General features: G+C 42.7%; 1 protein-coding gene across 1 annotated transcript in view; it reads left to right on the top strand.

Annotated features, from left to right (window-relative positions):
- Positions 1 to 24,634, top strand: part of Ubr3 (Ubr3 ubiquitin ligase) — a 64,127-nt gene extending 39,493 nt beyond the window's left edge. The window contains exons 3-32 of the mRNA XM_080282843.1: positions 155 to 273; positions 1,097 to 1,191; positions 1,901 to 2,029; positions 2,770 to 2,899; positions 4,170 to 4,296; positions 4,908 to 5,041; positions 5,669 to 5,897; positions 6,422 to 6,601; positions 7,277 to 7,503; positions 8,218 to 8,373; positions 9,776 to 9,957; positions 10,837 to 10,970; positions 11,163 to 11,308; positions 11,718 to 11,884; positions 12,112 to 12,359; positions 13,187 to 13,360; positions 13,711 to 13,992; positions 14,411 to 14,748; positions 15,735 to 16,274; positions 16,437 to 16,589; positions 16,783 to 16,931; positions 17,520 to 17,679; positions 18,699 to 18,927; positions 19,407 to 19,643; positions 20,235 to 20,473; positions 21,024 to 21,189; positions 21,782 to 22,002; positions 22,362 to 22,633; positions 23,661 to 23,792; positions 24,238 to 24,634. Of these exons, the coding sequence (XP_080138969.1) occupies positions 155 to 273; positions 1,097 to 1,191; positions 1,901 to 2,029; positions 2,770 to 2,899; positions 4,170 to 4,296; positions 4,908 to 5,041; positions 5,669 to 5,897; positions 6,422 to 6,601; positions 7,277 to 7,503; positions 8,218 to 8,373; positions 9,776 to 9,957; positions 10,837 to 10,970; positions 11,163 to 11,308; positions 11,718 to 11,884; positions 12,112 to 12,359; positions 13,187 to 13,360; positions 13,711 to 13,992; positions 14,411 to 14,748; positions 15,735 to 16,274; positions 16,437 to 16,589; positions 16,783 to 16,931; positions 17,520 to 17,679; positions 18,699 to 18,927; positions 19,407 to 19,643; positions 20,235 to 20,473; positions 21,024 to 21,189; positions 21,782 to 22,002; positions 22,362 to 22,633; positions 23,661 to 23,778 (5,681 nt within the window). The 3' untranslated portion in view covers positions 23,779 to 23,792; positions 24,238 to 24,634. The remainder of the gene's footprint in view (positions 1 to 154; positions 274 to 1,096; positions 1,192 to 1,900; positions 2,030 to 2,769; positions 2,900 to 4,169; positions 4,297 to 4,907; positions 5,042 to 5,668; positions 5,898 to 6,421; positions 6,602 to 7,276; positions 7,504 to 8,217; positions 8,374 to 9,775; positions 9,958 to 10,836; positions 10,971 to 11,162; positions 11,309 to 11,717; positions 11,885 to 12,111; positions 12,360 to 13,186; positions 13,361 to 13,710; positions 13,993 to 14,410; positions 14,749 to 15,734; positions 16,275 to 16,436; positions 16,590 to 16,782; positions 16,932 to 17,519; positions 17,680 to 18,698; positions 18,928 to 19,406; positions 19,644 to 20,234; positions 20,474 to 21,023; positions 21,190 to 21,781; positions 22,003 to 22,361; positions 22,634 to 23,660; positions 23,793 to 24,237) is intronic.
- The last annotated feature ends 1,020 nt before the right edge of the window (positions 24,635 to 25,654 follow it).

Genomic DNA, 25,654 nt, shown 5'->3' with positions numbered 1-25,654 from the left:
CTTCCATACAGAAGCTACTTTCTCTCTTGGTCATTCCTCCTCGTTCTCCTTCTCCTTCCATCGTTATGAGATGGATGGAGATAAGATTAGGGGAGGGGTGTGCAACATTTTGAGTATGCATTATAATCTCAGCATTTTTTTTTCTCCATCGCAGTGCGGCGGTATGACAATGCAACAACATGTGGGTTGGTGTGGACGGCAAACTTTGTGGCGTACAGATGTCGCACGTGTGGTATCTCACCATGCATGAGTCTCTGCGCTCAGTGTTTTCAGGTGAGCCATATAAATCATTGCCTCTCTACATTTCCCAGCCATGTGGAGTGGATGGAGAATGAGTGACAAGAAGAGTATACATGAGTGAGGTGAAGGGGGGAGAGGAGAAGGGGAAGACAAAAGATGAGATGGAGGGATGGAGTGGGGAGGTTTATGAGAGATGGGTGTGAGTTGTAGGGAGGGCAACCAAATGGCAGAAGACAGTGCTATATGGAGGAGATTTGTTTGTGGCCACCTCTTGTTGGATTAACATATCTGGCAATAGCTGTAGAATCTTTGTATACTTTTGGCTGATGTCACAGTGCCCTTTAAATTGCACTTCAAATATTCCTGCCACAATCAAGAAAAATCCACTTTGTCATATCATGGTAGTTGCCTGTACAATAACATGGGGAGACAGACAGACAGACAAATGAGGAAGTGGAGGGTATACTAGAAAGCATTAGGAGAAGTACCCTGTGGAGAGAATGGAGATTGGGAAATTGACTAGGTAAGTGTATGTGAGATGGAGGGGGGATGGGAAAGAGGAGACTTGAGGCAGAGATGGAGGGATGGGGTGGAGAGATAAATAATTGATGGGAAAATGAGTTGGAGAGAGGGCAGCCTGATGATGGACAGAATGACATGGAGGAGAGTCATGTGACCACACCTGGGATTAAGGCATCTGGCCATCAAACATGAGTAGTTTATGTTTGGTGTATTTTGAAATGGTTTGATTCACTGCAATTAAGGAAGCAGTGAATATGGGGGACAGGTAATACCACTTTTATATATTCTTTTATTTGCAGCTTTTATTGACTCACTGTGGCATTGTATCTCACAGGAGGGTGACCATGAGGGACATGACTTCAACATGTTTCGGTCACAGGCAGGTGGAGCGTGTGACTGTGGTAACTCAGCAGTCATGAAGGAGTCAGGGTGAGTACCTTGAATGAGTCATCACTGTACGTAATATTCATTTGGAAAATAGAGTGTGGTAGCTGTGCTTTGTAATGTTAGTTCCAACACCAGTACATAATTAAAATAAAAATTTATTGATAAAGTTAGAGACAAGTTAGGTAGTATCAAAAGTACTGTACTGTATGCTAAATTGGAGTTTTTTATGATGTAAAACACCAGCTGTTACTTGCATTTTTGTTTTGTAAAAAAAAAAAAAAAAAAATCTTTGTTCGAGTTTTTAGTAGTTTTAAATGTACATTATATTTGCGGTGCATCAAATAGTCCAGGCTAACTCTCTCAGACACCAGGAAATGTGATAAGCATGAAGAGGTTATCCTTGGGCTAATTTTGAATGAAGAGGCTTGTATCAACCATGATCCAGTTCTCAGCCATTAGAGAGTTACAGTTACTGATGATCGTATGGGCGAATTATGAGACAGTTTTCACCCATAAGATTTGTAACTGTAGCTTCATAGTGGTAAAGAATTGGACCTTTGTTGATATAGCATTTTTCACAAAGTATATGGCATTGTTCACAAAGTAACTGGTGTTTGTTGAAGTAGTGTCATGCTGTTCTACTGTTATACTTTTCTCAAACAATTTCTAAAAACATTAAAACATTACGAGTACACAGTTTTATTTTTCATTCTGGTGTGTTTGTTGACTTTGTCATACTGTATTTTGTCAGGTTCTGTCATCGTCATGGCTCACAGGCACAACTGAACAAGCCCGAGGTTCCTCCAGACTTACTGTCCATAGCAGATGCTCTCATGCCAAGAATATTCTTGCGTTTTATCCTCCATTGTCGAGAGCACAGGTAAGCTTTATATTGGTACTGTGGCCCCACGGTTATCTGAACATGAACCCAGTGGACTGCAGGCTGAAATTACCCTCCACCAGCAATCTACCATCCTTTTGGGGTAAAGAAGGATGTTTGTGTATCGGTACCACTTTGTAAAGGCATCCCTCTCCAGTATCATAAACAGTAAAGTTAGTACATGCTACTACATGGATTTTCTGTAGAAGAATGCAGTGATGCTAGAATGTTTGTGTCATAAGTACATTTCTTATTTTTCTTAATTCATCAGACTTTATTAAAATCCAGGAATCAAAGAAGATAAATTCATATTAGTCTCTGAGATTTTGTGGGAAATGTAAAAAACTGAATTACTTCTCTATAAACTTGTAATTTAACAAGACAAATCTTCAACTAATAGGTATGTCAAATAAAAAGAATAAGCCACAGTGCTACCCTTCCTTTCCCTTGCCTCCTCTTCTGTCCATTTTCTCCACTCTGCTTACCTCTCCCCTCTCTCCCCTTTCCCCTCTCACTTCCTCTCTCTCCTCTTTTCCCTCTCCCCTCTCCTTTCCCCTCCTCTCATGTAATATTTATTGTTCGGTTGCAGTGGTAAGATATTTAGACCAGGTGTTGGTTATGATGACTCCTTTCTTCTTTCCACTTTCTCCTTCCACTTATATCCTGTCTTTTCTCTCTCCTTCCTCTCCATTCCTCTCCCCTCTTGTCCCAACTTTCTAACATGTATCATTGCATTTCAGTGGTGATATGTTAGACCAGATTTTGGTGGCAATGGAAGAATCATCACTTTTCCTGGACTTACTACAAGACCTGAGTCGTCTGGGTGCGGCCATGAGACGCACCATGACAAAGTCTCTCACCAACCCAAACGTTAGTACCAACTCATATAGTTTTAGGACTGTGTCATATATGGCATGAAAGCCTCTTTTTTAGCAAGTTGTTTAGCACATTATAACATTCTCTCACACTCCATCTATTTATATATTTATTTATTTATTTATTTTTCAATGGAAGAAAGAACCAAAAGCTTGAAGCCCTCAAAATTGTTACCTTCAGGTAAAAAAATAATAATAGTAATAAGATCAGTTCATTTTGTGATACCTGGACACACTGAGTTTAAAAGTCTAGAGATCCATAGGCAGAAGGAAGTACAGGTAGGTGGGAAATAAGTTTGAATACTGTTGATGATATCATCTCATATTTTTTGTAACATTGTAACTTTGCATCAGCAGTATGCCAGAAGATATTGAAGTGTTGTATGTGGAATAAACTGCAAAGGTAAAGATGCCACAGAGTTGTACCCTTAAAATACAATTTTTGTGGCCATGAGACACACCATTACCAAATTACTCCCCAAAGTACTGTACTGTAATTCAGCATTTACCCTTAATTCAGATTACTACTGAAGCAAGGTCAAGGGTGAGTCTTTTTGCTCCATACTAGTGCAGTTCTTTAGCCTTGTTGCCACATAAAATTTTTAGACGATTGTTGGTCTGGTGGGTTAAAGTGCTCCATCCGGCTGGGGTGCAGGATAATTTGCACTAGAAGATTGGTTGAGGTTTATTGCTCACATAATGGCACTTGGGCAAGTGAGTCATCACCCACCTTCAGTGTGTGGACTGAGTAGCCTGGCCCTGGATCCCAACGTTTCTGATGGGTCAAAAAGAAAAAGATTGGATGAACGAATGATGTTATGTTTTGGCTAATGACAGACAGTTTCATTATGCTTGAAATCCATGGTATAAAAAATGTGAAAAGGTAACACTTTGGCCAGTGGTAATGAAATGAGTGTTGTATACTGTTCCATTGCACAATGGACAGTTTTTTTCAATTGGTAGAAAGATACCGTAGTATTAGTTGTAGCAGTAGTAGTAGTGACATTAGTAGTAGGAGCTGCATTCTCAGGTTAATCTTAAATGTGAACCCAGTGGACTGCAGGCTTAAGTTGCCTTTCTTTGGCAGTCCACTATTCACCTTTTGGGAAATGTGGGAAGTAGCTGAAGGACCTTTGTTTACCCAGGCATTTATGCTTCCCACTCATGTCGGTGCCACCACATGAAGGAATCGCTTTCCAGCCCCAGCTCAACATAGTGAACAGGGCTGTTATTAAACAAACTGAATCTTTTTTCCATATCCCCAGGTATATTCAGAACTGTTAAACCAGTCATCAAATAGTTCCAATGCAGAGTACATGAACCAGAGTCAGCAGCTGTATGAAGATGCACTCAACAGCATCCCTTTTGGAGAAGTTCCACCTGGCTATGAAGGTACAGTTGGGGAAAATATCCTTACACATATTAGTTATATAAAATTGCACTAAATTGACCAAATATTGTGGTGTAATGACTAACATTTTAACACTGGCCAGGATTCCTGGGACTTGAATGGTGAATGAATGGGAGTTTGGCTCATTCAGTTGGGGAAACTTTTGTTCTTATTTCATTGTCACTTTTTTTTTTTTTTTTTCCTCCTGGACCCTGCCTCAGTGGTAAAGGAGATGTGGTTGTTATGATGATTATGATGATGATGATGATGATGATGAAGAATTAAATTGCTGTGGTACAGTATGTAAAATTATGCTTTTTTTTTTTTTTTGTTTTTTTTGTTTTTTAATCTGGGCATAGGCTTCACAGCCTGCTATCAAGGCCCAGTAGTCCTCCTACATACCATACACCTCTACATGTCACCACTTGGACAGTACTGTATATTATTGTGGCCCCTGATTTGTCTAAATGTGAACTCTGTGGAGTGTAGGCTGTAGTTGTCCTCATACAGTCCACGGACCACCTTTTGGGGAATAGAGAGGGAGTTATGGGGCATTTGTATAATCTTTTCCTAGCAGTATGGCATAATATATATCCTTTTTTTTATTTTTCAGATGTAGCAACATTAAATGGTCCTCTAGTCCATAAGACTTTTTTAGATGAAATAGTGTTTTGGACAGTGAAGTTTGAATTCCCACAAAAGTTGGTGTGTTTACTGCTGAATATGTTGCCTGACACTGAGTATGAGGTGAGTTACAGTACAGTACAGTATATAGTTTATTTGTATAGCTGTCTATCTATATATATATGTTTGTTTATTCTTCTCTTTCAACTCACACTGTCATACCTCTCCACCCCATCCTTCCACCTCATCCTTGGTCTCCCCTTCACCTCACTCACATACTCTCCTAGTCATTGTCTCATTGACTTCACAGCAAAGTCTTCCTGATATTCAAAGTTTGAAGAGTAATAGTATAATTTATGATTATATAGTACTGTAGTAGGTATTTAGCTTATATTCAAAGTAAAGTACGTGATAAGGAGAGAGAACTGAATAGTGATTCCATTAGTTTACAATGACCTGTACTGTTAGTGCCTGGTAAATCTTACTGACTTGGCCTAGATTTTCATCCTTTTGTAGCTTAAATCCCATAGCTCAGTGGCAGAAGAAGACAGTGCTACAGCTCTGTATCCTTTTCATAACACTTGTTTGTGACTAGAATCATATTTTAATGTTTCTCTGTTGTCACAAATCAGCATTCATGATAAGGAGATGGCAATATTAGGCCAAGTTCAAGTGGAAAGGAAATGTAGTTTTTCAGCCATTATATTTTGTTAGATCTCACGGTAATATTTTATTCTGCGTCTTTGGTAGGATGCATTTGCACGAGCCTTTGTGCAACACTACAGCCGTATCTCAGTGATGTTGGTGCAGAGTCCGGACTCAGAAACACTCAGCAACCGGGTGGTCCATGTGTCAGTCCAGCTCTTCTCAGATCAGGACTTGGCCTTTCGTATGACTGACTCCTTCCACCTCCTGCATGTCATGATTGTTAGCCTCAAGAACATGATGAAGTCGATATGCGTGCCCTCAACGCTACACGGTCAGTCATAAGAGGGGTTAACTTTTATAGCTTTTTAATGCTAGTTAAGGTGTACACTTTCATAGCTCTTTAATGCACTTTTTTAGCTCTTGATTGCCAGTAAAGGGCTACACTTTTATAGCTTTTTAGTTCTAGTAAAGAGGTACTTTTATAGCTCGTTAATGCTAATAAAGGGGTACCCTTTTATAATGCTAGTGGCATTTACATCATATTCTTAGACCCCATGTTGGAGATTCTGGAAGCTAGAACAGGTAAATGGAAAGTTAGCTGGTCACTCTCATCTTAAATATCAGGACCAACTTGCCTTGCCCCGGGCTCCTACGCTCCTCGTGGGACGGTGTAGGATTGGATGGTGGTTGGATGGATATTAGCTTTTACAGTAATATTAATAAAAATGTTGGTCTTGCTGACTTTGTTGACTGGTTGAAGTAGGTGAGTGCTTGCAGATCTCACAGTATTATTCGCACACATTTTATTATACAGTACAGTATTATTATAAAGCTGATGTTGTGTTCTCTCCACAGACAAAGTATTAAACACTCACCGTGTTGTAAACTGTGGTGAACACGTCATGAGGAACCACTGTTACTGGCCATTGGTTTCGGATCTCAACAATGTCCTCTCTCACAAACCCATCGCTGTGAAGTTCATGAGTGATGCTAGACTCATCCAGGAGTGGTTCTCATTTCTGTCCATGTTTCAAGGTTAGTAATCTACACTAATAGAATCCAGTCTGATAATGACACAATAGCAGTGTGTTCTGCCACCGAGCCATGTGAAATGAGCTGCAAAAGGACAGAAATCTAGGCCAAGCTAAGGTGAAAGACCCATAGCTGGTTGGATGATTTTATACGGAAGATGCATGACAAGGGTTTGGCATCCCAGTTTTTACCTGAGTCACCTGATTAACTCTGCCTGATTATAAAGCTGTGTATGAAAGGTGTGCCTATGAGGTGGAGCCTGAGTTCTAGGGACTTGAATGGTGAGTGAATGAGTATGTGATGCACTTCATTGGACATGCTGTTAATTAGTTCTTCCACCATCATATTCTTCCTTTTTCTTGCTTTGTAAACCCTGCCTCACTCAATCAGCAGGGTGGAAATCGAGGCAGGATGATGATGCTGATGGTTATATTGACAGTTTACAGTACAAATTGTCTACAACCAGAAGCCTTAATCCTGTAAGGGATGGCCACAAATGAACTGCTTCCATGTCATTGTTCTCCACTGCCAGGCTGCTTTTTTTCCAGCTTGCACCTCCCTCTCTCTCACACACCTCTCTATCCCATCCTACTGCATCATCCTTTCACCCCCTCATCCACCTCACTCACACACTTTGCTAGTGACTCATTCTCAGTCCTTTCTCTTATCACATTCCAGGCATGAACGTCAACGTGAGGGAACTGTCCCAGCACGTGGAGTTTGAACCCCAGACCTACTACGCGGCCTTCAGTGCGGAGTTAGAAGCCTCCGCCTCCCCCATGTGGGCGCTGGTCTCCCACCTGAGGGACTCAGACACCCGACACTACACTTTCTCCGTCCTCAGGGAGTGTCTCCGAGCTCTCAGCGCCTGGTTCAAGGCTGTGGGGTTCTCTCATACTGATCTGGTATGTACTCCATTTTTTGAAGTTTTGACTTTGCTTGTTTTGGTTATTCATAGATGAGTTATTCAGTACAAATTACACTAGGTTTAAATTAAGCAAAATTTTTTGGTAAATCATCTGGAAAAACATTTTAAAACAAGTATATTCTAATGTCCGATGTTTGATGGCACTACAAAGGATTTGTAAATAATGACTTTTTGATTATGGTTCTGAGGGTTCATTTAGAAGTTTTCATTATATGTGGATTTTTTTTTTTCCAGGTGTCTTTCCCAAACTCTTGCAAAAAGTGAGAGATGACCATATTGTTTTTGTCTGTATAGGCTTCACTCTATTTATATTGTTGTAATGTTTTTTATTTTCTTTTGCAGCTGAAAGTTTTTTTTACAGTATTGGTGGTAAATCTATTTCTAGTATATCTAATAAAAAAATTACTCGGTTTCCTCTTAAGAAATCCAAAGTTTCGAAGACAGGGCCTTTTTTATTTTCAGTTGTATGATGTTTCACCAGAGTGGGCTTCTTCAGTATCAGTATTGGTAACTACCGGTATGTCATTAGAAGCTGCCTCCGAGCAAATGGTCACGTAACTGAAAATGAAGAAAGCCTTGTCCTCAGAACTGGTGTGGTATTGCATCGTAGCTGGTGCTCTGCTTTATCCCTGTTTATTGTGCATGTTTGCCAATATTTACATTCAGGTATAACTTGGCTTTTGTCCAGCAGGGTAACCCGTACCAAGTATCGTTCCACCTACCATTGCATCGGTACTACTCAGTGTTGATGTGCCAGGCCGTGCGCAGTCAGGGTGCACGATTGGAAGATGTACTACCACCCCATGACCTCTTGCACCTTATTATGGTCCATCCACTCAGGTTACAGGTACAGTACACATTCACTGCTTTGTTAACTGTTGTACTACAGTAATTTACAGCTTTGGTGTCAGATTATGCAGTACTTTTGTATCTGAAATCCTTAGACAAGTTGAGTAGCTTCTGTACAAACTTCAGTATATCACTTAATGTCTATGATGGTAGTGGAACAATTAAGTACCATAAATAAAAAAAGGGAGGGGGGGATTAAATAAACATGCTTGGGCACCACAGAATATGAACACATAGCTTTGATCAGCAACCCCACTGTTTTTTTTTTTTTTTTTTTTTTTTTTTTTTTTTTTTTAATAATGCGAGGAAGAAGGAACCAAAGGCCATGAGCCCTCAGTAACAGTTCCCTCCAAGAGAAAAACAAAATACGGTAGAAAGCCAAATTCAAGATCCGATCATTTCGAGATGCCTGGACACACTGCATTTGAAAGACTGGGGATCATAGGCAGCAGGAAATACAGTCAGAGGGAGACATTTCCAGAGTTGACCTGTTGCATAAATGAAGGACTGGGAGTAACGGATAACTCTTGCATTAGAGAGTTGGACAGAAAAGGGATGAGAGTTTGCTGCTAGACGGGTGCCATGCGCCCATCGTAGAGGTGGAGGAATGCATGCAGACGTTCAGAGGAGCATGTAATTTATCTCTGTTTGCCGTCTGCTTTCACATCCTGAGTTTTTGTCCATGAAATAATGGGTTTGGGGAATACAATGATATGTTTAACTCATTTCTGGACTTGGTGTTGTGTTCCACATTTCACCTCGTATCTCCCTTTCTGCACAAGCTGTTTTTATGAGATTTTAAGTAGCCTACCATGTGTGCGCTTAATGGTCAGCAGATTAGCAGTCAGCCCACAATATATATAATTAAAAATATATATCTAGATAGATAGATATAGATATAGATAAATAGTAAGAAAATCCCATATAAAGTTAGAAATGTGGTTTGATCCATCCATCCATCATCCAGTCCTGTGTTGCCCCATGAGGAGCATAGGAGCCCAGGGCCTGGGAAGTTGGTCCTGACATTAAGATGAGAGTGACCAGCCTCACTCATCCTGAGTGGCATTACTTGAGCAATAAACCCCAACCACTCCTTGGATATAAACCTACACTGGCTCAATCTGATTAGAGCACCTTAATTATCCACTAAACCACCAGGTGCCGTAATTTGGTAGAAGGATGAGGAAAGAATTAAAGAAACAGAGGCAGAAGAGGGAGTGTAAAGTCACCCATAGGCAGAAGGAAGAGGAAAGAATGAGGGAAAGAAAGACAGAAGAGGAAGGATGGAAAAGAGGAAAGGACAGACACCCAAAGCAACACTACAATGAGTTAGTGGATGGTGAGCTCCCCCACTTGCTACTACCTAAACATCTTTATGCATATCCCTTCCACCCCCCCAGGCTGCCTTTTATGAGATACTAAGTGGCATGTGGGTGCGTAATGGACTCCAGATTAAGGGCCAAGCTATGACGTACATCCAGTGTCACTTCTGCAACTCCATGGTGGATGCCGACCTATACCTGCTACAGATCTGTGCCGCTGAACTACCACCTGACAACTTCATACTTACCGTGCTGGATAGGTTAGTTTAATAATAATAATAATAAAAATAATAATGCATCCATCCATCATCCAGTATAATGATAATAATCCACCCATCCATCCATCCATCCATCATCCAATCCTGTGTTGCCCCATGAGGAGTGTAGGAGCCCGGGGCTAGGCAAGTTGGTCCTGGCATTAAGTTGAGAGTGACCAGCCTCACTCATTCCTGAGTGGCATTACGTGAGCAATGTATCCCAACCATCCCTTGGATATATACCTACACAGGCTCAGTCCAATTGGAGTGCCTTAGTTACTCACTAAACCACCAAGTGCCATAATTTGGTTATATGGTTACCACCCAGGGCAGTATATAAATGGTTTCCTGGTGTACAGGAAACCATTTGTCTTTTCACTCTGTGTAGAGTCACCCATAAGCAGAAGGAAGAGGAATGAATGAAGGAAAGACAGAAGAGGGAGTGTAAAGTCACCCTTAGGCAGAAGCAGGAGGAAAGAATGAAGGAAAGGAAAACAGAAGGGGAAGGAAGGAAGAGAGGAAAGGGCAGACACCCAAAGCGGCACTACATCGAATGAGTGGATGGTGAGCTCCCCTAACTACCACAGATAATAATCTATCTATCTATTGCCAGATGATGGTAATTATATAAATATTGCATAAGTGTGAATATCTGTACCAGTGGGATCAAATAAGGATTCCAGGAGCTTGAATGGTGAATGTGTGGCCCATTTAATTAGGCAAAGCTTTTGGTTAGTTTCTTCTTCTGTCAGTTTTTTTTCCATGTTCACTGGACCCTACTTCTCCCCATCCTTCAGTGGGGGAAAGAGGTCAGGATGATGATAAAAATGATGATGATGAAAATGGTAACAGTGATGATTTAAATGTAACAAACACTTTCAGATTCCATGTGCTAGAGTCACTGAGTATATCACCGAGAGCGACCAACAGTTTCCTGGACGCTGAGCACGAAATGACCATTCTTGAGTCCTGCCTCACCTTTTTGGCTACCCTTATGACCGTCAGGACAAATATTGGTAAGAGTTTGATATAGTTGGTTACCATCAGGTGGAACTGGCGGACTCCCACAACCAGCCCATATTTGCATGATGTACAGTGAGATATGGTTATGAAGTAATGTGCTTCTGATACAAGACACAGTATTGCATTTATTCCTGTAACTGTAGGTTAGTTTTACGTTTTTATTGATAATGAATTTGCTTTTGCAGGTTTGAGTGAGAGTGAACTGGCACAGCTTGAAATGGTGACCCTGCTGTGTATGGGAGACAAAACACACTCTCAGCTGATGGAGTACATGCCGGAAAAATGTGGCAGTGCGGCTCAGAGTAGAGACTTTGAGGCTGTGCTTAGTAAGGTGAATAATTGGACTTTATTGGAAGAAGTCAGGTCAGGAGTGAGAGTAGGGATCTGGCTGGCATAATATAGCTGTATGGAGCCAAGAGAAGTTAAGTTGGACTGAGGATAAGATGGAATGGTGTGGAGAGGTGTATGAATTAGGGTGGTGTGAATTTGAGGGAGGGCAGCCAGATGACAGAGAACACAATGACATGGAGGTGATTTGTTTTGGCCACCCCCTCTGGGGTGTTTGGCTATAGACAGGTAAGTATATCGATGTTTGGTGTGTGAACTGTATTACATAGTTGCAGTGTACAGGATATGAGGTAGGTATGTGTTGTTATCATTCCTCAGTTTGCAGTAATGTCCTCTGTTCCATCCATCATCTTTGTTGTGGTAAGCTGATGTTTTCCTGCTTTTCTTGCCAGGTGTCATCGTACCGTGCCCCAAACTTTGAAGCATCTGGCACCATGCAGCAGGGAATGTACATACCACGCGATGAAGTTTGGGAGAACCATTATGACCCCATTTATGTCCTGCTGAGAGCCGTGCAGAGGAGAGATTTCCAGGCATCCCTTGATAGGTTTAAACTTTTGTGAGTACTGTACCGTTCATTTAGTCATTAAGTGCTTTGAGGATGTAAATGCTTGTGAGACAGAGTCAGGATGCCAGGGGTTTGATTGCCAAGTGAATGAGAGGATGACCCATGCAGTTAGGAATCCACTCCCCCCATGGACTCTACCTCACTGATGATGGTGATAGTGGTGATGGCCGTGATGATTTTATTTAGATGAATTAAGTTTATTCCTTCTTTCCCCACAGCTGCAAACAGTCCAGCAACATCAGCAGCAGTTCAGGCAACCTCTGGCCACCCTTCCGTCTGCCTGGGCCCGTCACCAGCCCCTACACAGACCCCCAGCGTGTGATTGCCTGTCGCAGCTTCCACGCAGCACTGTTTATGCTGCTGTATAAGGCACTAAATGAAGTATCCACCACCGACCACCTTTTGGCTCTAACGATCTATCTTTTGGAGTTGACTGTGGAATACCAGGCCAAGCATTCACACCAAGGTTTGTTTAATGCACTCTTTACTATGTACCAGTGTAAGGTACGTAAGTATTTTGAGGTGGAAAGCATTTAGGCGTTGTTATAGGGACACAGGTCAAAAAAAAGAGTGGAAATGTGTTTTATGATTTTTCGAAATTATGTGGAGAATCTGACAGACAAATGAAAGAGTAAGGGGGTGGTGTGGTGTTGATGTGGATGTTCTGGAAATTGTTAGGAAAAGTACTCTTAAATGGTTTGGCCATGTGGAGAGACTAGAGAATGTGAGATTGAGTAGGAAAATGTGAGTGAATGAGGAGAAGGAGGCCAAGGATGAAATGGAAGGTTGGGTTAGAACGGTATATGAATGTTGTAGGTATTGATTATATACTACTGGTCACTCAGCACAAAACATCTGCACTCACTTTACGTAATACATATACTGTGTACTGTAGAATCTCATTGAAACGTGTTTTCAGTGATTATCATCATTGTTGTTTTCATTGTGGTCATCATATTAAAGGTGTTAATTGTCACAGTATCACTGCTGTGATTTTTTAAATTACTTTTTTCATTATCTAACCCTGTGTTGCCCCATGAGGAACATAGGAGCCAGGGGCTAGGGATGTTGGTCCTGACATGTAAGATTAGAGTGACCAGCCTCACTCATCCCTGAGTGACATTACTTGAGCAGTAAACCCCAACCATCCCTTGGATTTAAACACCTACACTGGCCCAGTCCGACTGGAGCGCCTTAATTACCCACCAAACCATCAGGTGCCATAATATGCTATAGAAATTTATGGTAGTCAAAGTGTGCAGCTAATATGCGTGTTATATCTTGTCACAACAGGTGGTGAAGTGATGGCAGCACAATATTATGACAACGTAATTGATGCAGATGAGGACAAGCCTGACGGACAATTCTGCAAGTGGTTTGCAACAGATGACATCTTTGCAAACCTCACATCAGTGGTCTCCCGTGTACACCTCAACCCAACGCCTTCAATCAGCTCCTGTTCTGATGGTAGGTGGGGTGGGCAAACTTTTTCTGTATCTTGTTTCTCATCTTAATAATTTGTTTATAGGATATTAAGATACTGTGATTCATCAGCCTTTTACATCCACCTGACTGGCCATCAAAGAATTTCTTTTAATCATTGACATCAGTTTCACATACTTAAATTTGGGCATCATTTCATTTGATATGTTTTGAAGTTCTACCAAAGGGGTGTTGTATGGCAGCAAGCTGGGTAAGAAGCAGCAAAATCAGCAGTTATGCCTTGACCTTTACATCTCAAAAGAGGGTAATAATTTTTTTTTTTTTTTTTTTTTTTTTTTACCTAATTCAGACATTTTCTCACATAACTCTTGTAGGTGAACTGGATGGGTCAGACATGGAGATAGATGAGCTTGAGGGAGGAGAACCTAGATTAGCACTACACCCCGCCCCTCGGAGACCCCCCCTCCCAGCCGGCTCAGAGTTGGTGGTGTACGAAGGTGCAGATGTGGTGCTTGCCGGAAGTTCCAATCTTGTGGACTCCCCAGACACCCCCACACAGGAACACCCCTCACCCCTGGCACTTCCTCCGCCTTCAGGATCACCTACTTCTTCACCTGTTAATATGCTAGTGCCAGTCTCACAAAACAGTCCACCAGGTGAATATAGACTGGCTTAGCACCTGTTGTTTGGTGATTTATTGTGTTTTCAGTGTCATCTACTTGGGCAGTTAATATGGTGATGCTGATCTCGGAGAATTCTGAAGTTGGGAAATGTACAGTATAGTGCTAAGGATGTTATTCTAAGGCATATTAGCGCCTCTTTGTCAGTGAGTTATTCTGCACATTACACCTTTGGATCACCTACTTCTTCACCAGTCTGTGTGCTGGTGCCAGTATCATAGAATAGCCCCCTTGATGAGTTTGTATCATAGTTCGAAGGCTGGCGTTCCAGATGGCCTAGGGGTCTTTATTGCACCTCCTCCCTAACTATATATTCTTCATGTTACTTAACATTAACCTGGTCTATGGTGTTGATGCAAAGTAAGTTGATGTTGAAGTGGTATGTGTTTTGCAGTGGGATCATCAGGACAAGGGGGTTGCCTGCCATCCAGTGTTCAGTACCCACCATTGCTGGCCGGGACAGAGGTGGGACGTGTGGCGGGACAAGGTGGACGCAGTGGCAGCAGCACTGGTAATGCCAAGACCCCCACATGTAGCAGCCGGGGCCACCATGGCCGATGCTTCATGGTACATCACCACCACTATCATCACCATCATCACCACCATCACCGCAGTGGCAGACGCCCTGCCCCGCCCCCGAAGGCACTTCCTCCCCCAGCAGCTGCTGATGGCTCCTCACCGCCATCACTCCCTGCTTCACCACCCACCCCAGACCTCTCACAGTTTTCATCAGTAAGTCTGCTTTGCTAATAGTGATACATTATTTATCATTTTCTTTTATAAGAAAGCCTGACCATTTTTCATTGCTGAACCAGATTGGTCGTAACTGCCATTCCTCTTTCACAGGCATTAAGAACGGACACACCCATGTAGCGAAAATCTGGGGATAATAATGAAAACTCCACAAAAAAGATCCCCTCGGCCTTAATTTAACTGTGATTGCCTAGAAATGCTCTGTAGTGCCCAAACATCACCAGACATTAAAAACTACTTGTTTAAAGTATTTTCTGATAATGTAGCAACAGACTTTATTAAATCGTCCCCAGATGCACAAAGTAATGTATTTTGAGAGGTTCTTGTCCTTCTGCCTACGGGTGACTTTACACTCCCTCTTCTGTCTTTCCTTCCTTCATTCTTTCCTCTTCCTTCAGCCTGTGGGTGACTCAACACTGAGTGACAAGCCAAATGGTTTCTTGTACGCCATGAAACCATTTACTGCACTGGGTGGTAACCATATAACCAAATTTTGGCACCTGGTGGTTTAGTGGGTAACTATTGCTCTCCAATCGGATTGAACCGGTGAAAGTTTATATCCAAGGGGTGGTTGGGGTTGATTGCTCATGTAATGCCACTCAGGGATGAGTGAGGCTGGTCACTCTCATCTTAAATGTCGGGACCAACTGCATAGCCCCGGGCACCTACGCTCCTCATGGGGCAATGTAGGATTGGATGATGGATGGATGGATGTTACTAATCCTTATGTAACCAAAGCCAGCAAAAGTAAAACCATGACAAGTGAGGACTGCAGTCACCTAATGGCACCAGTTGTATGCAAAAGGAAAATCAGTTTGTTATGGTAAGGGATTATAGGAATTGTTATTTCTGAATAGTAAATATTGCCTGTCACATTCCCAGTTGTCCCAGATTGACACTGGAGGTGAGTAGTTAGAGTGAAGAGAATGTAGTATAGTAAATAAAGTCACTTTTCTCCTTTCCAGTTACCCCAGATAGATTCAGGAGATGAGTATGTAGCGGTGGAGGAGTCTATGATCTCACTGCTGATTAAACTACACTCCAAACTCACTGGGAAGCCAAACTCCTACCGTCCAAACTTTACTGAGCAAACTACAGACTCCAGAATAGGTGACGGGCCTTTCTTTATTGCCAAACTGCTTGATAAGATTGGCCGGTACGATTCTTCAGCTAGACAAAGCATCGTGGACACCATATCCTGTTTATACTGCAAAAAGGAGGAGGATTCATCAGCTTCGTCTGAGGAGGAAGCACGTGCTAGGGAGGAGAAGCGGAAACGTGCCAAGGAGCGGCAAAAACGTGTCATGCAAGAGTTTGCCAACCGCCAGCGTCAGTTCATGGAACAGAATAAGTCGGAGGCGACAGAAACGGAGGCAGGAGGAGCGGATACGATGGAGGTGGAGGAGGAGCAGCCAGAGAGACACAAGGAATACGACTGTGTGATATGTAACCAGTCCATCCCCTCCACGCCAGAGAGACCTGTTGGCCTCGTTGTGCTGTTACAGGTTAGTTTGTCAATATTTATAGCTGAGCATGACCAGCATCATAATCCAGTGCCAGTCTTATTTTTGCAACTCATTGTCAAGATGGAGAGATTGCAATTTACCGCTGAGTTAGAGGAAAAAGTCTATATTATATTTATCAGTGTTATTCATTATATTTTACAGGCGACAAGTGTACTAGGTCACAGAACATCGTCACAAAAGCCTCTCAGCGTACCTACATCAGACCAGGAGCGAGAGAGGCTAAAGCAACGCCGCTACACTCTAGGACAATACATGGAGGAGAAGGCTGACTTATTCAACAGATATTTTGATTATGTAAGTGACCAGTGTATGATGTGTATAATAAATCCTCTTTGTCATCATTTTGTATATTTTATAGTATGTCATTGATATAGGCACTCGTAACATTTTTATATACAGGTTGATAGGTAAGAGTGAGAATGGTAGGGGAAGGGAAGTAATGATGATAAAATTATGATAATGAGAATACACTTTCTTCCCCCTGCAGAACTCATGGCTGGTATCAATGAACATTGGATGGGAAGGTGGAGTTCATGTACAGACATGTGGGCATCACCTCCATCTGGATTGCCATCAGTCATACCTCCTTGCTCTACGATCTCCACAGCGACCAAACAACCCACTCAATGTTGATAAGTAAGTTTGTCTATCTGCTTATATGTCTATATCTATCACCATTTCTGTCTTGCTTGTCATAGTCATATCTCCTTGCCCAGTGATGTCCACAGCATCCAAACAACCCTCTCAGTGGCACTGATGTGGGACTTTGTGTGTATTGACGTTTTGCCTCACAGTTTGCTCAGAAGACAGTAGCTGAATGTACACCATATTTCCCGTGTATATAGCAGAAGGCAGTGGGGACGTGAGGGAGGTAGAGGTACTGGTAGGGGGGAGGTAGGGTAAGGAAGGTGAAGTCCAATTTGTTTACGAACAATGAGTCAAACCTCTCAGCGTCGATGTGAGATTATCTGTCTTTTTATCTCTGTCTATCTGTGTCTGTAGTTATCACCAGCTCCACCTGGATTACAATTAGCCATATCCTCTTGCTTAATGATTTCCATAGTAGCCAATCAACCCTCACTATTAAGTAATTCACTGTTGACAAATACGCTGTTACAGTAGTAGTAGCTCATGTAGGGTTCACTGTTTATTCATGTTACCTTCAGGTGTAAGAATGTTGTGATGTGATAATAACCATGAAAATAACATACTTATGTTTCGCAGGGGCGAATACTGGTGTCCATTGTGCCGTCAGCTGGGCAACTCAGTGCTGCCCATTTCACCTGAGATTGGTGACCTTTCTGCCCTGGTGAAACTTCCGTCCTCCTGTGATGCTGACCTAGTTGATGAGGTTGACCGGCTCCTGGCTGACCTCACTGTACCGGTTAGTTTTAACACCTGAATGACATCATTGTAACATACTGTGTATCGCTCTATCTATTTATTGCCAGACATCACAAACACATCACCTCCATGTCATTCTGCTCGCTGGCAGCTGACATCCCTTCCTCCAACTCACACCCTCCCCCCACATACATCTCCACTCCATCCCTACATCTCATCTTTGGTCTTTCTCTTCTCCTGTCCCCCTCCACCTCACTCATATATATGCTGTTCTATTCATTCTTTCATTTTCTCACATAGTGAAAGAGTTTAAGGCTGTATCAAACCCCTCCAGTTTAAACTCTAAAACTGAATAAAATAGTCTGTAGATAGCAAGTACAAAGTGAAAGACATCCCCAGCTTCATTGGCTATCGATAAAGTCACCCTGGTCACATTTAACAAGAGGCAGTTTTCTTATCTGGTGAAAAAGTGTGTGTGCATGCATTTGAAGGGGGGAGGAGGCTTGGTAGGCCAAGAGGGTAGATAGGTATAGTAATTGTGTGAGAAACTGAGGTTTGGAATTTGACAGTTATGAACTGAAAATAATTCATGCTGTTTGGAAGAATTTTGTACAGAAAAGTGTATGTGTAGGGGTTTGGCATCCCTTTTGAACTTTGCAGTTGTCTGATTGACTGTCTGACAGGTACACTAATTTTTCATGAAGCATTTATTATGGCACGTGGTGGTTTAATGGGTAATTAAGGCGCTGCAATCAAATTGAGCCAGTGAAGGTTTATATCCAAGGGATGGTTGGGATTTATTGCTCATGTAATACCACTCAGGGATGAGTGAGGCTGGTCACTCTCATCTTAAATGTCAGGACCAACTTGCCTAGCCCCGGGCTTCTATACCCCTCATGGGGTGACACTGGATTAGATGATGGATGGATGGATATATGCATGGAAGGTGTTTCTCTGAGGTGGAGCCAAAATTTCATGGGCTTGAATGGTGAGAGAATGGGTGAGTGATATGATGATGATGACAACGACAATGATAATGACAGTATCATTACTTTTCAGAAATTCAGTAGTTCCCTGACCAATGCCATGGCGCGTATGATGGAGGACATGACAGTGGTCACATATGCCAAGTACCGCAATGTGTCCTCCAACCCATCCACCCCATCACTATTTATGTTTGTGTCATCCATTCTGCGAACCAATCTTGAGGTGGAGTTGGAACAGCGAGGTGGCACGTTGCTGTACCAGGCCAGCCAGACGAAGATGGACGTCAAGCGGTCCTGTCTTAGTGAGTATTTGGACATTTCCTGTGTTTGTAATCTTATAACACTCCTGATGGCCCATGAGGATTTGGATTGCAGGAGTTGGAGCAGAAAAGGGGCACAGTACCAGGCCTACCAGGCAAAGGAAGATGTCAAATAATGATGTCTCACTGAGTATTCCGTTATGTTCATGTGTTGTCGATGTGGCCGAGGCTGATCTGGACCTGAACTCAGTGGATTGTAAACCAAAGTTAACCCTATCCTGCAGTCCACCATTCTACCTTTAGGGGACTGGGAAGTAGCCGACGGATGCTTATATAACCAGGCTGTTGAGTTGTGGTTATATCAGTGCCACCACATGAAAGCCAACTAATAGCCATTGGATGAGATTGAACACAGCAACACCCATGTCATTAGCATGGTTTTGTGTGATTCTCAATGTCATTTCATTATTGCGGAACATCTAACTAAAAACACTAATAATAAAACATTCTTCCTCCCCTAGTGCCACTGCTACATGTGTTGGGATTCCACTCAAAGATACTTAGTGGTGGTGGAGACTCAACTGGGGGCGGTGGACTCCACTGGGTGCGTCAGACCTGGGCCTCCATCACCCAACGCCCAGTGGCAGGCAGCGAAGGTGCTGTCACACCCAGGGAGAGGGAGGTGCCACTGCTGTTCAGAGATCCAGTCACCTTGCTGCTACAGCTGGTCTTGTTGTTACCATCCAGGATTGACCAGGGTGAGTATAGGCTTAGTTGCCCTGTTGTTTTAGTGGTTAGAACAATCCACTCGGGGTGTTGGTTTCTCATGGGTTTAATCTTCACTCAGTCATGCTGAAAGGGAGATGTCGCTACTCCAGAGATACTGTCACCGTGCTCCTACAGCCGATCATAATATAACCCTTTGGTCACAGGCTTTCAGTTTTAAGGACAAAAGTCAAGAGTGAGAACCTGTACTTGTGAGTTTTCACATTTGAGTGTTGAGGACTTGCTAAGGTGAATGTTTTATGTAGTGCATTTGTGTGGAAGCTTGTGTCTGCGAGATGGAGTCAGGATTCTGGGGGCTTCAGTGGTGGGTGGGTGAGTGTGTGGCACATTTCATGGGGCATATTGTTCTTTTTCTCCTTTGTCATGTTTTTTTTTTTTTTCTTTCAACCCTGGATAGGGAGAGAAGTCATGATGATGTTTCTTTGCATGGTATCTTAAATATTGGGTTGGCATTGTTTACTGTGTGGTGGTGGTGCAAGTGGCTGTATTATCCTGGAATGGCAGTTTTAGGACAAGGTAAAGTGAAAAGAGTATAGCTAATGTGTATATTTATTTGTGTGCAGGGTATTTCAAGTGTGTGGTGGGCAGTGTTTATCGAGTAGCGGTGGTGCGAGCCGCAGTGTCATCGCTGCGGTCGCTGACGGAGGTGCAGCGGGAGCAGGCGACATCAAGTGGCCCCCTGGCTCCCCTCCTGGCCCTGGCATTCAACACCCTGCGTGACAGTCCGTTCTTCTGTGATGACCAAGTGCCCTTGCCTGACCAGACCCATGATACCTGGACTGTTAACGATGTCACTTGTCAGGTGCGTTGGTACAGCTTTATCTGTCCACCAGCATATATTTATCAATCTTTGTCAGTCTGTCTACTGTGTCTCAGTATTCTGTGATGACCAGGTGTCCCTGCCCAACTGGACCTATGATGGTTGCACTGTTAATAATGTTGCGTGTCAGGTGCATCATTACTGTTTTTTATGTAGGACGTAAATGTGGAAGGTTACGCTTGTGAGGTAGATTCAGGATTCCAGTGTCTTGAATGGTGAATGTTGGGCTCGTTTTATTGAGCATGCCTTTTTTAAGTTCTGTGTGTGTTTGTCTCTTCTTGGTTTTGGATCCTCCCTTGTCTCATCTTTGGGTAAGAAAAGAAATTTGGATAACGATGATGATGATGTACAGCCATGAGCAATTGACAGAGTATCCATCCTTCTTATGCACTGTTATGTGCTTCATGTTACTGTCACTAAATATTTTCTGTACCATACTAGCTGAGAAGTGTCTGAGAACTTAGCTGGTAATTTCCTTTTTAATATTTTAAGGTGGTAATTTCTTCAAGGGTTTTTCTGTGTACATGTGCAGGTGAGAGAGACATGCCTACTGTTCTTACGAGTGGCAGCGCTACTGAAGGCGCATCTACTGGAGGAGAACTGCCCCATGATTGCCGACCCCATAGCTGAGTGTGGGGCCCTGGAGCAGTACCTTGGTGTCTGGGACACCTGCTCTGTTGTCAACTCTGCCATAATGGGTCAGTGATGTACAGGGCTTAACCATCCCAGTACAGTGATGTAATTTTTCTGTTATTCTTACTGCTGTTAATTATAGTTTGTCTTTCATCTGGCAGAACTTGGCCACTCATACGATTTGAATAGTAAGTCATGGTTGCCTGCAATTCAGTGAGCCTTAGTTATGAGGCAGGAATGGTCTTGTTGGTTACTAGTTAGAGCCACCCTCCAGTCTGACTACACTTGGCCATCAGCTGAGCTGAAAAGAGTTAACTATAGACAATTTTATTCAGCTTTGGTAGGATGACTAGTAGTGGGGGTTAGCGGAGGCCGTCTTACTCTTCTAGTTAGAAATGTCTCAACCAAGCTGAATAAAACCTTCTGGAGGTAGGAAACCTTGTCACAAGTAAAGAAAGTCTACCTGTTGTCTGACATCTTTGATATACATTTCCCACCAGTTTCCAGCTACTGTTGGGAAGGAGGTATCTAGTTTTGACCCTTGTTTGTTACAGCTTTGATAGAAAACATGGCCAGGCCCAATCCCATAAGACAGAGTAGGATAGAATGTGTAGTTATGCATGTAATGATGTCACATGTTCCATTCCTTCCCTGCAGGCAACATGTGTGGGAGTTACCAACAGATGGTCAGTGGTGAGGTGTCCAGCCCTGTGGAGACTCGGCTGGGTGACCTGGCTGGGGGTGCGCGTGTGTGGTGTAGTGAGGTGGCAGCGTTTGCCTCACAAGCACAGGTGGCTGCCTCAACGCTTCTCACAACCGTACATTTCGCAAGACCTCGCCTCTTACGCCTCCCTCGCTCTTATGATGCCATATTCCAGGTGTGTTTTTCTTTCCATGCATCAGTCTTTAGGAGTGGATTTTGATTGTTATTGTTTCTTTTTATGTACCAGTTCTAGACATAACTTGATAATCCATTTCCTTAGGCCCAGCAGTCCTCTAGCATTTCACACACATTGTTCTCATATCTTCACTGCCTGTGTCTCCCTCACTCTTTTGATGCCATATTCTGGGTGAGAATTTGCCTTCCCTTCCTTTTGTATGTGTGTGTGTATGCTTGGCTCTAGCTTGGTAGTTGGAGGCATCCATCATCCACTCAATCAATTTAGTGCTGCCTTCAGGTGACCACTGAAATTGCAAGTCAAACAGTTTATTGTAACAGTTATTATTATTCTTGCAGTACTACCACCGTCGTGCGTGCTCGCAGTGCAACAGTGTGCCAAAGGACCCCAGCGTGTGCCTGTTGTGTGGAACCATCGTGTGCCTGCGTGAACCTTGTTGCAAGCAGCAGGAGGTGTGTGAGTGTGTGCAACATGCCACTGACTGCGGTGCTGGCACTGCCATCTTCCTCGTCATCAACGCGTCAACCGTCATCGTCATCCGTGGCCTTCGTGTCTGCCTTTGGGGTTGCATTCACCTCGACTCGTTTGGGGAGGAGGATCGGGAACTTAAGTAAGATGTGGTTAACAATTTCTACACTAACCTGACCTAAAATTACCATCTCTCTTTTGAGTCAGGTAGATCAGTAGATTATTTGTGGTAAGTGGGGGTTCTCAGCTTCCACTCACTCATTGTAGTGCTGCTTTGGGTGTCTGCCCATTCCTTTCTTCCTTCCTCTTCTGTCTTTCTTTCCTTCATTCTTTCCTCTTCCTTCTGCCTATAAGTGTCTTTACACTCCCTGTGGGCCAAGTTAATGTAAAAAAAATAAATAAATAACTGCTGTAATAAAATACAAAGTGGTCTGTAAGAATTTTCAGAAACTTCAGGGAGTTAATGTAGGCGATTTGTTTGTGGCCACCCCAAACGGGATTGAGGCATCTGGCAATAGATAGATAGAAAATAATGTTATATCAAAATGGATTCTAGTACTAGCCACTGCAGCATTATTATTAAATTAGATTCTGCTGCTGAGTGGCGAACAACTGGTCACCCTCGCCCTCAGTGTTTGGACTGAGTAACTTAGCCCCAGACCTGTATGCTTCTGATGGGGAAATACTGGATTGGATGATGATGATGATCTATCTGTCCATCTATAGCCAGACACCACAATCCCGTAAGGGGTGGCCATTTGACTTTGAGTTAGTTGTTTTTCAGGAAGGGGCACAAGTCTCTGCCAACCCACTTGCTAACACGGAGGAAACATGTATGGTTGGTTTTATGGTTACCACCCAGTGTTGTAAATGGTTTCCTAGCCTACAGGAAACCAATAGGCTTGTGACTCAACATGAAGCCACCTGAAAAGGAAAGAAGAGTAATACAAAGTGACAGGAAAGATGGAAGAAATAGGAAAGGAGGAGGGCAGATACAGAAAAAGAATGATAAAGGTGTAGGAAGTAGGCAACACTGCATCAAGTGGGTGGATGATGGTTATAACCACCTGCCACCAGTGATGATGATGCAACACTGCATCAAGTGGGTGGATGATGGTTATCACTACCTACCACCAATGATGATGATGATGTTGATTTCATCCACACAGACGAGGCAAGCCGCTCTACCTAAGTGAAGATCGCTATAGGTTACTGGAGCAGCAGTGGCTGTCACACTCCTTCGACCACACCAATCGTCGTTGGATCTGGCATCGGGACATCCTCTGAGCGGTCCTGTCATTGTAAGTTCAAAGAATTTATCTGTACACTTACACTTACACACACATGTAATAATGTGAGTCATTTTAGAGACACATACACATACAGTACACATGCACGTGCACACACACACACATGCAGTATGGCATGTCCTTTTTATATATACACACACACACACACACACACACACACATGCAGTATGGCATGTCCTTTTTATACACATATACACACTCACACATAATGTACACACACACACACACACACACACACACACAGTATGGCAAGTCCATTTTACACACACTCAGCACACCAACACACACACACATGCAGTATGGCAAGTCCATTTTACACACACTCAGCACACCAACACACACACACATGCAGTATGGCAAGTCCTTTTTTAGTGCAGAAATAAAACTTTCTTTTTCTTCTTATAGGTCAGAAAAGTAACGCCTCCCTTTTTTCCAGCTCGGAATTCAACAGCAGTTCCAGATATATTCGCAGCTCACCAACTACAGTATAGGCATGGGGTGAGGGTAAGAGTTGGTCTGGCCGACACCTTTGGAAATGGTGGTGAGAAAAACATTTACTACTTGTATGAGGTGATGAGTGTAATTAGTGCAGTGGGGCATAAGGAAAGGTAGTGAAGCATCGTTACCAATACTGTACTTTGTTGGAAGTTAATTATTTGCATTTACAGGGTTCTTATTTGATAGTTTGTAATGATATTATAGCCAGTTTGTTTTCATCTGATGGAACTAGGCTACTCCTTCAACTCAGTATAATAAGCTATTCCCATAACTCATACTAAGCCATGATTGTTTGAAATTCAGTGAGTCTTAATAATGAAGTAGGAATGAGTCTCCATGTTCATTAGCCAAATTTACCTTTCTGGGTGACAAAACTTGATCATCTACTGAGTGAGGTAGGAATTAGTCTCCTTGATCATTAGCCAAATTTATTTTCTGTAGCACTAAACTTGACCATCTACTGAGTGAGGTAGGAATTAGTCTCCTTGATCATTAGCCAAATTTATCTTTCTGTAGCACTAAACTTGACCATCTTCTAAGCCAAAAGGGGGTTATGGATCTTTGTCAGGTGGAAACAGACTGACTATTCTTGGTTAACTCTGATGGGCGGGTAGGAAAGGCATTTGCATTTGTCCCAACAATTGTGATATTCCTTTAACCTTGTATGGCTGTATTAAGAAAACTGAGTGCAAGAAGGTGTGAGCAAGCCCTTTAAATACCTAGAGTTGTTAGGTAGGATTACCCCAAAGTACACAGTTTTGGTTGTGTGAAATTTGATTGCCGAATTGAGGTAGGAACGAATTTCATTGGTTGCTAGCCAAATTCATCTTTCTGTTTGACAACACTTGGCTTACGACTCCATTACTAAATTATGGTAGTGTGAAATTTGAGTTTTAATTATGGGGAGGGATGAGTCTCCATGATTACCAGCCAGATTTTCCCTTCAGTTTGACTTCACCTGGCCACCAGCTAAGCAGAGAAATTGTGGGTCTTTGCCAGGTGAAAACAAATGGACTGTTGACTTATGAAATGCCAAACTTGTTTTCTGTTATCATATACCTTAGAAATCGTATTAAAACAGAAAACAGAATGCCCATCTACACCTCCTTGCACTCAGTTTTATTAAAATATTTCTGATAGTTTTCTTGCACGCTGTTCATGATGGTGAGCATTGTAGAATCAGATGAAGTGTGATGGAAATGGTGACAGATGGTATAGCGGCCACTGATGATGATATTAACATGGGAGATATGCATACCTTATATTCTCTTACCTGCAGGATGGTTCATAAACTGTGCTCCACATTCTTGTGTGTTGCAAAGACAGTTGCTTATGTGAAGTTGACTGCTTACGTG

This window comes from Coenobita brevimanus, chromosome 12 (genome assembly GCF_032717465.1).
Source record: "Coenobita brevimanus isolate Jiangsu-jjx chromosome 12, ASM3271746v2, whole genome shotgun sequence".
In the NCBI taxonomy this organism is placed as follows: Eukaryota; Metazoa; Arthropoda; class Malacostraca; order Decapoda; family Coenobitidae; genus Coenobita; species Coenobita brevimanus.
This window is presented reverse-complemented; position numbering and strand designations above follow the sequence as displayed.